Source organism: Carlito syrichta, unplaced genomic scaffold (assembly GCF_000164805.1).
Source record: "Carlito syrichta isolate Samal-C Ts95f unplaced genomic scaffold, Tarsius_syrichta-2.0.1 Scaffold138016, whole genome shotgun sequence".
Lineage (NCBI taxonomy): Eukaryota > Metazoa > Chordata > Mammalia > Primates > Tarsiidae > Carlito > Carlito syrichta.
In genome coordinates, this window is record NW_007082112.1 from 161,565 (window position 1) to 175,858 (window position 14,294).

The 14,294-nt window shown below is 44.1% G+C and overlaps 1 protein-coding gene across 2 annotated transcripts; it reads left to right on the plus strand.

Annotated features, from left to right (window-relative positions):
• The first annotated feature begins 52 nt into the window (after nt 1-52).
• PENK (proenkephalin) lies at nt 53-5,709 on the plus strand. Of its 2 annotated transcripts, XM_008049827.1 has the most exons (3): nt 53-118; nt 575-715; nt 4,726-5,709. In XM_008049827.1, exons 2-3 carry the CDS (start codon nt 578-580, stop codon nt 5,389-5,391), a joined length of 804 nt encoding a protein of 267 aa, XP_008048018.1. In that variant the 5' UTR covers nt 53-118; nt 575-577; the 3' UTR covers nt 5,392-5,709. The 2 variants fall into 2 exon arrangements, with proteins under 2 accessions (XP_008048018.1, XP_021564130.1); XM_021708455.1 differs by lacking the exon at nt 53-118 and having other exon boundaries at nt 503-715.
• Nucleotides 5,710-14,294: the final 8,585 nt, after the last annotated feature.

Consider the following 14,294-nt stretch of genomic DNA (forward strand, 5'->3'; position numbering starts at 1 on the left):
CCCCGGGCCCGAACCTCCCCGACGCCCGCCCTCCTCACCGAGCCTCCTGCCCTTCCTCCTGGCGTCGCGTCTGGAGCTCGGTCTTCCCAGCCAGCCTGCCCGGCCGGACGGCGTCCACGTGAGTGAATGTGCGCACAGCTCGCCTTTGCTGCGCGCTTGGGGGACGTCCGCCGCTCCCTTTGGCGCCACGCTCCATGGCCTGGGTTCCCCCAGCCCGGGTCCCCGGTTGCTTTTCGCGACCCCGGTCGGTGTCGTGCCTCTCTGGGCGCCCACTCCTTTTAGCACCAGGTCCTGAGCCTTCCCTCCATAATCCAGCTCCGGGCAGCGGACGCCCGGGAAGGGAGCCGGTGCCCAGGGGTGGGGGCTCCCGCGCCGACCCGGGACCACGAGGCTGTCTGAGTAGTCCCCAGGTTTTCCTCAAAGGCTTCGGGCGGCCGGGCTGGGGCTCAGAACGAGCGTCCCTGCGGGCTTTTGCTCGACGAAGCCCCGCGGGTGGGTCGCGGCGAGGGGTCCTTGCGCCGGACGCGTTCTGCGCCCCGGCGGGCTCGGAGCGCGCGTCCTTCTCTCCTCGCAGTCAATGGCGCGATTCCTGAGACTTTGCACTTGGCTGCTGCTGCTCGGCCCCGGGCTCCTGGTGACCGTGCGGGCGGAATGCAGCCAGGACTGCGCGACCTGCAGCTACCGCCTGGTGCGCCCGGCCGACATCAACTTCCTGGTGAGTGTTGCGCGCGGGGAGTGAGCGGGTCGCCGCGACCGTCCGCGCACAGCCAGGGCTCGCCGCGGGGCGCAGCTCGCGGGCTCACCGGGTCGGAGCCGCAGCGGCGTGGACCCGTGGCGACCGGGCGTCTCGGCGGCTCTTGGGGCGCTGACGGAGGTCCCGCCTGCCTCTCGGCTCCGGGAGCTCGCGACTGTCTGGGGACCGGTAAGGGCGGCAGTGTCTCCACGTCTCCGCACAGACCAAGTTTGTCTTCTCCCTGAGAATCCGGAAGCCCCGAAACGTGCTCTGTTCAGCACCTCGGAGAGCGCCGGGTCCCTTCCTGGGCGGTGAGAAGGAAGGGGCTCCGCTACCCCAACGCCTACCAGATCCCAGCTAAGGGCCGCTCTTAGCAGCCACCCTCCCATCATTTCTCTTGTTGGTGACATTTCGTCGCCTTTCTTTGGATTTCTTGTTCCTAGCTTTCTTAACCTCGGGTCCCTCGTGCCCTCGCCCTCACCTGTGGACGGCAGAGAGGCAAAGCATAACAAAAGAGGAAGGGAACATTGCAGCAGACAGGAGAGAAAGAGCTCAGGAGCTGTCGTACAAGCAAGTGACGCGGGAATGCAACTCCTGTCGTGACTGCACATTTGTAACACTGACTAAAACACCGGTTTAATTTGGCTACGAGAAGGGCATAGGAGAGGTGGCCGGTGTCCAAACAGGTAGCAACAGTCCGAAGATAAACTACACTACAAGGGACTTAGGAAAAAGCTGAGAACAGGATAACAGGCATGCTAACCATAGTTGGTGGGTTCTTAAATCCCCTCTGGGGCGCTACTGGGTCAGAATCTCCGGCCTTGAGACTCAGAGAGCTTCATTTAAGCAGCTCCTCTAAGGAGTCTTCTGCACTGCGTTTGTTGAAATTCTGTGATGACTTAAAACACGCAGTACAGAGTAATGTGCTAAGTCAAGCTGATTAAGGCTCCACTTGAGCCTTTGAAGAAATTCTATGTCCCCGCCCATATTCCAGCAGCTACATAACATAAAATGTATACCCAAAGTATATATTTCCTGGTTTAATATTTGTTTGTTTCATTGGAATATCTGTATTACCTGATTTATTCCATCTGATGTGTACTTACTTGGCTAGGGAGAAGACTATAGTAGGGTTGTGTATTTAAACGACGAAAAACTGTTTTGTCTTCAGTAGGGAAAACAATCCCCTTCATTCATCTATCTTCTTTCTCCTACGGGCATAAGTTTTTAAACCCTTGCCCCCCCCCAAAAAAAAAAAAGTGCATGAGTGCTGTAAACATAAAGCTAGATCATGCAAGTAAAGAACTGTAAACACACAAGAAGAGACAGAAACCCCAAACCTACCATATGGAAAGACCCCTTTTCTGATCCCATAAATCTTCTTACCCAATCACATATAGTTTAAGCTTTCCCTGCTCTGCTTTGCCTGACATGCAAGGATCAGCCCCCTCCCCTAGATTTATCTGCCATCTACAAAACACTTATGTGAATTCTAGTAGAATTTTTCCAATCACACAGCCTGGCCTCTAAGTAGTATCAGATTTAGTTGTATTATGCGATCCAGTGAATTAATGGAACTGGCATTTAACAATGCCTGTTCAAATGTTTTTTTTAATATTTAATTTGGTCACTCTGCCAAGCTTCTGGAATGCTCCCAATCTTCCCTTCGCATTGTCGAGGAATGTGAGCAGAGCTCTCAGGTGGCAGCTAGCTCTTCCATGGGTATCATCCCAAATCCTGATTTCTCTTTTTTCTCTCACCCTCCTCTCATCATTTAACAGGATTGGGGGTGGGAACGTGGGGAAAGAGAGAGACTAACTGCTCTTTCCAGAATTTCCCTCACTGCGTTTTATGCTCTTGTTGTTGTAGCTTATCATTGTTGTTATTGTTATTGTTATTTTAGTCCACATGGTGGTGTGACACACGTAATATTAGCAACTTGGAAATATAGGTAATAAGCAGCCATCAATAAAAATAGTCTCACAGGAAGGCATTTTGAATAACTGATTTGTTTTGTATTGGAGCTTACATTTAGGGTTGTTATTTTCTCAGTGACAAAAGGCTTAGTTAATGATTATGTTGCTAGAATTGCAGCAGTTCTGAGATTTTAGCTCAGATGCAACAGACGTGAGAAATGAGGTTGCGTAGTCAAAAATGTGTAGTAAAATCAACATAACAGACACTTGTTGAGTTTCTACCATGTGAAAGACGCTTATGCTTGGTACTGTAATAGATGCAAAAATGAGCAGCCATGCTATGGCTGGTGCCCAAATAGAATTTACCACCTAATATGATCTTGACAACAGTGCACAATGTGTGACAAAACATGTATATGTGACTATAGAAGCCATAAGTTAACATCACTCCTTTGGTATGAGTGCATTATTCTGATTATTTGCTAGTATTTGTTTTTGAAGGACTCTCACATCACATACATTTAAAAGCCATTTGGAATTAGTATACAAAATATTCAACATTACTTTTTGGTGACAAGATTATTTAGAGATAATTTTAGAATGGAAATATTATTTCCCCTCGAACATTTGAAGCTTTTAATAATGTTTTGATTTGTTCATCAGTTATCAGGAACAAAATAGAACTATTGTTACTAGATTGTCTTTACATAGATAATTTTTATATAGTCATGTATTTAAGTTTCCAGACACAAAGCATAAATAATCATTAAAAGCTAGTCAAATATGTATCTTTAAGATTTTATGCACTATTCTGTTGCTTTGTTTATTGTGAAAATAGTATGTATGTATTTAACATCAATGAATATATCAGTGTATTTTTAGTTGCCAGGATAGGACCTCGGTTTTTTGTCTAAATCAAGATTCTATAATGGGGGCTCTATAAGCAGATTTCACAGGGCTATAGAAAACCCCTGAAGTGCTAAGAAATAGCTTATATATTTTGCAAATGTTCATGTAATAATATCACTCTTTTTATCATACCCACATGATCTGTTAAATAGAAACAAATCTCAACAAGATAATTAGAATGTAAAGATTTACAATTTGAATTGAATTATATAATAAACAGGAAATAATTAAATGCAGATCATTCCTATTTTATCAAATAACATGATTTCCATTGAAAAATACTTTTTCCTGTATACCAGTGACTAAACGTTAGGAAAATAAACAAGAATAATTTGTGCATTTGCATATGTATAATTTTATATATGACATATATGATTATTACAGATATTTGGTTCAAGATGATAAAGTCTGTTTTAATCAACAGGAAAAAGGAAAAAACAAAGTATTCTACTTTCAACAAATCAACATATCAGAATCCAAATAATTTGTAAGATTTAAACTGAGTTTTTGCAATGTCTTTCTTATAAAACTTATTTTAAAATTCTTGTTTTTTCCTTGAAGATTGAAAGTGTTTGCAGGAATATTGGATACCATTTTAGTTAAAATATTAACACAAGAAAGCAAATGACTCTTATGTTATTAATATTGATTTTTACCTGTAAGACAAGAAAATAAAAGGAGTTTTGAGGAAATGTCCCTGAGAAGGTAAACAAAAATTTCTCCCTTTTGATTAGAAAAATCTGAAACAAAATTACTTCAGTAGTGGAAAATTATCCAGTGTAATTAGATTGTGAAAGTATCCTATCCAATCTAAGTTAAAACTCCATGGTAAAAATATTTTTAACCTTTTAAAATGTTGAAATGTCACAGTATATGCATTGGGTTTAAAACCTAAAGACAGACTTCTAACTTGATTCAGCTAATAACCCCTCTTCCCCCACCACCTTCTCCTTTCTGGCCTCCATTTATTTTATTTTATTTTATTTTATTTTATTTTATTTTATTTGCCTGTTCAGTGTACTGGAAAATCATGATAATCTAATGAAGATGACCTTATTATATGGGAGTTTCTATATCAAAGCAAGCATGGTTCGGTCTACAAATATTCATTTACTTAATGAAATCAGGGAATCCTCTTTTTATCCTTACATCAACTTGTTTTCCCAGGCTTGCGTGATGGAATGTGAAGGAAAACTGCCTTCTCTCAAAATCTGGGAAACCTGCAAGGAACTCCTGCAACTGTCTAAACCAGAGCTTCCTCAAGATGGCACCAGCACCCTCAGAGGAAGCAGCAAACAGGAAGAGAGCCATTTGCTAGCCAAAAGGTATGGAGGCTTCATGAAAAGGTACGGAGGCTTCATGAAGAAAATGGATGAGCTTTATCCCGTGGAGCCAGAGGAAGAAGCCAACGGTAGTGAAATCCTTGCCAAGCGGTACGGAGGCTTCATGAAGAAGGATACAGAGGAAGATGACTCCCTGGCCAATTCCTCCGACCTGCTGAAAGAGCTTCTGGAAACAGGTGACAACCGAGAGCGCAGCCACCATCAGAATGGTGGTGAGAATGATGAAGAAGTGAGCAAGAGATACGGGGGCTTCATGAGAGGCTTAAAGAGAAGCCCCCAACTGGAAGACGAAGCCAAAGAGCTGCAGAAACGATATGGGGGCTTCATGAGAAGAGTGGGCCGCCCGGAGTGGTGGATGGACTACCAGAAAAGGTACGGAGGCTTCCTGAAGCGCTTTGCTGAGTCTCTGCCCTCGGACGAAGAAGGTGAAAGTTACTCCAAAGAAGTTCCTGAAATGGAAAAAAGATATGGAGGATTTATGAGATTTTAATACCCTTTCCCACCAGTGGCCCTGGGCTGTAACCAGCCTCCCTCCACCCTCCAGTGAGAAACCGTTGGTAGTGTTGTATTGCCATGTGTTGCTTGCTTTGTGTGGGTGACTTGATTGTCTGTATATCTATACAGCCTGAAAGCCATCCTTTCAGGTTCCGTGTTCCTTTTGGGGTCTTCAAGCTCAGTATTGGTCCATTGCAGCTATCTCGTTTTAATGCTAAAATGGTTTCTTGTCACCTTGTTCCTTATTTTTGACAAAACACCAATACATACCTACCTGCATATAAATATAATAAATCCGTTTCCCTAACTGCATCATATCCTGGTAAGTGTCTTTTTCTCCAAGTCCCTCATTCACCCTTGGGTTTCTCAGTTAATCCTAGAAATAGTAGGACCATCTGCTTTTGACCAGAAAATATTGGCTTTCTTCCTTTCAACTGAGACTGCAAACATATTTTTACATTTAATTCCTCATATGTGAAATCTTAGATGAGTAAATGCATTTGGAGCAAAATAAAATACATTTTACTCATCTCTGGAAATCATCCATGAAGAAGAAGCAAAGCTTGATTAAGGAAGTAGCTATGCCCTCGTGCAAAAACAAACAATTTACATCAGACGTATATGTCTCTTTAATTATTTTCTTTAGTAAAATATTAACTATTAAAATATTTTCTTTGGTAAAATATTTTAGAAGTTGGTAAGAAAGATAACTTACTCGCTTTTTAAAAATAAAGAAAGTGAAGCCCAGAAAAATTTTACTAGTTGTCCCAAGGCCACCCAGCCGTTGAAGGATTCAAACCCCAAACTTTCTGTTCCCGGTCAATATTCTTTTTACTCCAGTTCCTTGTCTCCTGTATAGACCACTAGCAAGAACTGGAAGAACTTGGGACTGTATTTTGTTCACCTTTGTATACCCCTGTACTATGACTACGGCAGATTCTTTAATAGCTGATGAGCAGGTGCATGAATGAATGAGTTTAGTGAACAGATAATCAGGAAAGGTATTGTGGGTGCTTTATAAGGGAAATTCCTCAAAAATAAAGCACTCATCATTACTTCATATTAATAGGAGAACACTCAGATGTAAGAAATGTAACTTTTCTTCATTCTTGTCATTGAAACTACATACAGCTAAACCTACCCACTAAGTTATTTTTCCATGACCCCCACCAGCCCTTTCCCTTGTGTTCTTTAAAAAAAAAAAAAAAAAAAAAAAAAAATTCCAGTTTAGTAGTTCAGGAAAGTGGAATGAGTCTCTGGTCTGACTTCTGCCGGCATTGTTCCCAAGATACTCATTGTCCATGGCTGTTCACTCTACTCTGATGAGGCGATTCTTCTATCTTCCCTTTTTAGAAGGAAAAGGAAGGGAGGGGGTAAGGGGAGAAAAGGAGAGGAGAGGATAGAGGAAGGATAAATGCACTCCATCCCTCTAAGTCCAGCTCTGCCGGGGTTCCTGGGACATCTACATGGCCATGTTCTTTTGGAAGATCCATCTTGTCCTGATCAGTGCAAGGAGTCACAGGTCCCAACCCTCAACACAGCCCCAACACCATCTACCTTCTTGGTCTTTGGTAAACTCACTTTTTCTTCCAGTCAGAGCCCTGGGAGCCCTCCTCCTTTCGAAGGAAAGATGCGAGTAATGGAAGTGAAGCAGGTCAGAAAGAAGATAATAAATGGCCACTGGCTCTGAGAAATTCATGTCAGGAGAAATAAGGAAGCAGAGGGCTGTGGCAGGTGGGGGATATGAGCTCTCCATTCGGCCTTAGCAAATTGTTTCTCTTGGAAATGCCCACTCAGTATTCCAAAGATATTTGAAACCTAGATTTAAAGATAATATCCCAAGTTTTTAAGCTTTGGCAAGTTGACTCCATTTAAAACAGTGTGGGCCAAACAAAGCACATTTTCAGACCAAATCTGAGAGATGCGGGGGCTAGTCTTTTGAGGAAAAAATTGACTTAATTCTCTCCCCAGGAGCAAAGGATTCCTTGGAAACAGAAATCTAGCCTGCACACCTGGGACAACTGAAGGGAAAATGCCTTTGTTTCTGATAATAGTCATTATTACCTTACAGCATGCATATGTACTTATCTCATACACTATTCTTGAGAAAATAACGCAAGTTCACCATCAGGTGAATACGTTTTTAACGCAAGTACAGTTATTTATCTAGGGAATTTTCTTTTCTATTTTGAGGTAGCCATGTAGACCGCCAAGGTCCCCGTGAAGATTTACAGACAGTGGTCTGCCACTCCATTTCACCCCCTGTAGCCTCTGCCCAGAACCACCTGATGCCTGAATAGGACAGCATCACACATTCTTGTAGGTCCTCATACGCCTCACACCAGGTACAGAATTGGGAACCCAAAGGATGCTTCAAAACTATTGAGGGAAGGAACAGAGAAGAGGGACTGGGAAATTAGCACAAGGGAAAGTAGGCGATCCTCTTCACTTTGTAGAGGTGATTATAAGCTGGTCCGCCAGTGCAGAACATCTAATACAAATGATCCCCTCGGCAAACCCCTGGGGTCCCCTCCCACTGTGGGAGCTTTTCTGTCCTCTTCATAAATCCTGCTTTCTCACACACACACACACACACACACACACACACACACACACACACACACACACACAAAGGATGATCCCCAGCCCAGACAGCCCTTACAGTAAGTACGGGGTGCCGTCCACATCATGTGACCTGAGGGGTGTTGTGTGGACCTCCCTCACTCTGCAACTACCTCCCGTGCTGTCCGGCCTTCCACCTGAAATCCCGTCCTTGAAACTTGTCTCTTGAACTCCTAAAGTCTTGGATGTGTCCAAAAGTGTCCTGTTTGGATTCTGAGGAGCATGGGATGCTGTGGGAAACGCAGGTAAGTGCTCGGACGGCAGCCTTCAGTGTGTGTTCAGCACAAACGTTCTGAGTTCCGAGAACACGAGGAAGACCAGAGCTGGGACTGGTCGGGGACTAGGAGTTAGAGGAAAACGAGCCCAAAGCCGCTACCGCCCCAGAGGGTCTCTCCAAGACAACGACGCGGCGAGCGCATGACAGGTGGATAACTCGGACGACCCGGGTGGGGCAGGTAGGGCCCGGCAAACCTGCAGAGGGTGCTGCTGCTCCGTTCGGCACCTCTCCCGGGGCTTCGGCTCCCTCCTGGCTGCATCCCTCAGCCCCGGGGCAAGTGGCCTCCCACCTCCCGTCCGGAGTCTCCGTCTGGGCGCCTTGGGGAGGTCGTTCGCGAGCTCCAAGGCCAGGCCGTCTGGCCAAAACCCCGGGGGAAGCCGCATGAACTGAATGAAGCTCGCCCTCCCTCCCCCCCCCCCCTCCTCCGGGCCGCGTTAGGTTGTCGCGATGAGCAAACGTGGGGTGCTGGGCCGAGTCCCCAAGCCAAGGGCCAGCACGCGGCCGCAGCACTTGCCACCGGGTCGCTCGGCCTCCCAGCGCCCCGCCCCCGCGTCACCCCGGGTCTCTCGGGCCGGCGACGGTATCCCCTGGCGCACGGCGGTGCTGGCCCTCGGGTAGGGGTCCCGCGCGCCAGGGAGGCTCCTTTCCCGACGGCCGCGTCCCACGAGGCAGAAGCTCCTGGCGGAGCTCTTCCAGACGCGTCTTCACCGTCTCGCTTTCCCAGGGCCGGCCTGGGCAGCCTGCGTCTCCGGAATGTTCCCGCCCGTCGTGATCCGGGGGCCCAAACCCACGGAAGGCGGACCACCGAGAGTGGACCGCGACGTCAACGACGGACGGACTCTTGCAGTGAGACGGGGTGTCCGTGGCGGTTCGCCAGGTGTTCCCGACGCGCCCCTCGGGTGGGGCAGGTTCATTGCCGGCGGCGGGGTGCAGGTGTGGGACGTCTCTGTGCCTTCCAATCCGTTTTGCTGTGAACCTGAAACTGCTCTAAAAAAGGAGTCCTTTTGAAAAAGAAGTTACCCTAAAATAAAAGGCAAGGAGAATCTGAGCCTTGAGGGGCTGCAAAAATGTCTCCTTAGGAGAAGGCAGGGGAAGGGCGTGAAGCTTTGAAAACGTGTATTTCTGTGTTTTCTGGTCGTCTTCTCCTGGAATGTGCAGAAGCGGCCCCCACACGAATCCACTCGTCCATTCAACAAGTGAAAGAGGCCTGCTGCATGAATATCGGGTAGAAGAGGATTCCAGATGGAGAGAAGAATGAGTGCAGCGCCCCCAAACCGGGACCTGAAGGCTCAGGAGGCCTCCCGGAGGCTGGGAAGCGAGTTTGGGTTTTCTTGTGTGGTGGAAAACAGGTCAAGGTGGAGAGTGGGAGAACGGCAGGATATGCTGACAGGTTGAAACTTCACTGCCTGACGTGGGAAACAAGTTTTCCCCCTCATTCTCCTGAGCACGTATGTGTCATATATGCATGCTACATATATGTCATCATTTTGCATTCATCAAAATATTGGGGCTTACCTGGAAAAAAATTATATAAAACTTTCAGTGTTTTGTAATAAAAACGCAATGAATACATTTTCTTGATCACTGTCTACACCAAAAATTAGAACTTGTGATGCTCACCCAATTGCCGGGAAACATACAAACAAAACACAGCACGCAATTATAGTACGACTGGAAACGTGTGTCAGCACAGCGAGGGAGTGCAAAAGTCATGTCTGTAGAGGGAGCTTGGCAATGGCCTAAACACATCCATCCATGTCTTGTGCTTACAATTTTTCTACGTCTTGTGCTTACACTTTTCCTCTTAACTTTTTCTATCAAGTTGAACAGACACACAGAGAATTCCACACATTGTGAGTGTATATCTCACTGGATTGCTGTGAAACAAACATACTCATGAACCACTATCCAGGTCGAGAAAGAGACTAATACTAGCGCTTCAAAAACCCGATTCGTGGCCCCTCCAGATAACTGTTTTTCCCTTCTCCCCCAAGGTAACCACATGCCTGACTTTGAAAACTATAGATTAGTTTGTCTGTTTTAACATTTTGTATAAATGGAAATATACATTTTTTTCTCTCTAGCTATTTAGCTCAACATTTTATCTGTGAGAGTCATCCATGCTGTTGAATATAATAACTATGGTCAGTGACCGTTATTTTTATTGCCATTGAGTATTCTATTGTATGAAAACACAACAGTTCCATTTCATTATTGGTGAATGCTTGGATTAGATTGTTTCCTGGATTTGGCTACTGCAAATAATGCTGCTATAAACAATCTTGACTATGTCTCTTAGCATACATGACACATTTTTCCTGGGTATATAACCAGCAGTAGATTTGCCAGATGCACGTACTCAACTATAGTTTATAATGTCTGAAGAGCTCGTACTAATTTAGAGTGTATGTTCCAGCAATACTTCATATTGTTATCGTCAGTCTTTGTACATTTTAATTATTCTGTTTTTGCATTTCCCTGATTGCTAATGAGATCAAGCATCATTTTGAGGGCTTACTGACCATTCAGCTATCCTTATCTACTCGTGCTTTTTCCGACATATTTTATAGGGTATGCATCTAAACTACTTTCTGCTCTGTGGTGAATTGCCTTAAGCCCATGAAATGTGTGAGGTTTTTTTTAAACTATAAAATATTCTCACGTCATTTTCTCTCCCCTTGATACAACGTACACAGCCTATCCATAACCCCAACTATAGACTGACTCCATGACATTGCTGCCAAATCACAGACTGCCTAGCAAAACACTAGATGTGCCTTCTGCTGTCCCTTCCATCTCCTTTTGTGTTTAGAACATCTGGGTGGAGTGTTGGAAGCCAGAGCAGCTCTCTCCCAGTGGGGTGCCTTATCAGTCTCACTGCAGGCCGCCTGGGATTAGCAGAACTGGACAGGGCTGCCACTCCCACCCCCCTCAACTCTCCACCCCTGGGCATTCTTCAGTCAGGTGAAGGGAATGCACCATTCATTTGTGAGGGACTCTAAAATTTTGATGACTGAGGCATTTAAGGAGCCATCTCATCCTAGGCCTGCAGCGAGGCATCCCCTTTCCTCAATTATTGGGCTGAAGTCTCTCACCCTGCCCCTGGGGGAATGAAGTTTGTTTATGACTCTCTTCCCTGAAGAAACCTGAAAGGAGAGCTTGAAGACTTTGGGCAGACCCTCTGCTGGCCACCAGCTTGTTCGTATTGATATGGATCGGGGAAGAAAATGGAAGGGAGAGAAAGTTGCAGGCATGAAATTAAAAAGCTGACTTTCCAGAATTTCTCTTTCAATGTATCAGACATGAAGAAGACAAGATCTTCCACGTATCCAAAAAGCTAAGAGTAGAGGACAGGACAGGGGGAAGGCAATTTGAAATCAGCATTGAGGCGATAGGAGATGACACTCTTGTTAAAGAAATTTCTGGGAGTGCAGGAGCTTAGGTGAATATGGAATTGACAAGTAATTTTTTTTCTTTTCATTACCCAAATTATTTATTGAATAAATATTTGTAGAGGATACACTATAGGCCTTGCATTATCCTCAGCTCAAGACCTACAACAGGCGAAAGGCCACCCAGTACTCGGCATTCTCAAAACTTACATTCTGTGGATAGAGTGAAGCAATAAACAACAAACAAATAAACAAGGTAATTTTAGGTGGTTCTAAGTGCTATGCTTATTCTTTAGATGAATTTTGATGCATATTTATACAGTATTAAAAGTGAAATTCCAGCCGGGATCGGTGGCTCAACCTGTAATCCCACGCCTTTGGGAGGCTGAGGTGAGTGGATTGCCTGAGCCCACGGGTTCGAGACCCGCCTGGGTAGTGAGATCTCATCTCTACAATAAATCAAATAATCAACCGGGCATGGTAGCGCGTGCCTGTAATTCCGGCTACTTGGAAGGCTGAGGTGGAAGGATCGCCGGAGCCCAGCAGGTCGAGGCTGCGGTGGCTGAGAGGCGTGCCACTGCCCTCCAGCCTGGGTGACAGAGTGAGACTCCAACTCAAAAAAAAAAAAAAGTGAAATTCCTCTTTCACCTCTAACTCCCACAAAGGTAACCATTGTTAACAGTTTGGTGCTTACTCTAAATCTATTTTTTTCATTAATGAATACACATACATACATGCATGAACACACACAGAGATTCATTTTTGTTGTGAACATGTAAAAACAAAGGCTAGGATCTCATAAATGTCCATTGTCATTTTGTCCTTTGAAAATTTTATTAAAGTTGTTCATATTTACATTTATATTTTCAACTAAAAGCATTTCTTGAAAATCACTTTTGTTTATTCTTTGCTATCACCATTAGTTTAGTCTAAATAGTCCAAGCAAACTACATTTGTTACAATTAACCTTGTACCTATTATGTTGTAAAAATTTCAAAAATTACTTGTGCAATTAAGAAAATTTCACAACAGCCCAAAACGTTAATTGTTACCAAGTCTTCTATGACATTTTGTTGGCAAACATGGTTTATTATTGTTTGGCTGACTACTGAACTTTCATCTGATGTCAAAACTCTGGCAATAGAGCAAATAATTTCCAAGGTTCTATGACTGTCCTTAAATTCTATTTCAGAACCATGGGACATATGTCAATCAATTCCAGAAGGTAAAAGTAAACCATGTGTCTATACACAATAAACTTTTCTTTAAGTATTAAAAGGAAGTGTTAACCTTTCATCTACTGTGATTTTTTAAATCTATTTAATGTCAAGAATTACATTTTATGTGCTTTATGAATGATGAAATCTTATTTTGCCCATTAATCAATTAATTAATTTCTACCATATATCTATCACATGAAATGCTGCAGGGTGACAAAGCACATTAGATCTATTTTAGTTTCTCTGAGAATGTTGCATTTTCCCTCCATCACATATAATTAGAATTAAATATTTTTGTCCTATTTGTTGCTTTATATCTGTCTTCCACTAAACTTTCTAAGAAAAAAATAATTATAAATGTGGTGTTTTGTCCCAACTATCATCCCTGCAGTCTACTACACAGGTATTTGAAAAATATTTGTTGAATAAACAAATGACTTAAAAATTAGTTGAAAGGACAATGCATATATATTTAAAGTTAATTATCAATAGAAGGAAAAAGTGAACAGGTCAGACAACAACCCTGGAAAAGAGGCATCACTGTGCACTGAAATGTAGAAGATGAATCAGAGCTCTGACGGGACATAGGTCCTGCCCATCCCAGGGCATAAAGTGTGAGCAGGAAGGAGTCCAGGAGGTGCTAGGGAGGGAACTGGGCTTGGGTCTTACATTATCAAATCTTACACATGTTTAGTCATAGATGTTCACCCAACGTTCTGGAAGAAGATTATGCTTATCACAGAATACACAGCAAGCATCATGAACTAATGCTTTTTTTAAAATCAATCTTTGTTGGACACAGTGGTTCATGCCAGTTATCCCAGCAATTTGGGAGGTGAGGCAAAAAAATGGCTTGAACCCAGGAGTTCAAGCCCAGCCTAGGCAAGTCCTAGTGACACCTCATCTCTACAAAAAATTAGCTGGACATGGTGGCACTTGCCTGTAGTCTTAGTTACTTGGGAGGCTGAGGCAGGAGAATCCCCTGAACCCAGAAAATAGAGGCTTCTGTGATCCGTGAATGTGCCACTGCACTCCGGCCTGGATGACAGAGTGAGACCCCAACTCAAAAAGAAAAAAAATTATAGTCGTGTCATTATCCAAATTGTACTACAGTGTGCTTTCTGGGTTAAAAACATTAATCAAGTTTTTAAACCATAGTTTAGTAACAGTTGTCATTTCTTTATTTTTAAATATTCAGTAGATACAAACACACAGATGGGCCGCCTGGCCTCTCTCTGTCTCTAAATTGTCAACTGGATTGTCAATTGTGAAATAAGAGAAGATAGGTCATTTCAAGCTGGGAAAAGTACTAACAAGGATCAGAGTTGGGAATATAAACAGCTAGTTCCTTGGACTGTGGATAAACCAGGTGACACAAGGCTTAAAC

Excerpts from the sequence above, each read along its gene's own strand:
- PENK (XM_008049827.1), top strand. The coding sequence starts at position 578 with ATGGCGCGATTCCTGAGACTTTGCACTTGGCTGCTGCTGCTCGGCCCC. Across the intron at positions 716-4,725 it reads CGGCCGACATCAACTTCCTG|GCTTGCGTGATGGAATGTGA; the intron begins GTGAGTGTTGCG and ends TTGTTTTCCCAG.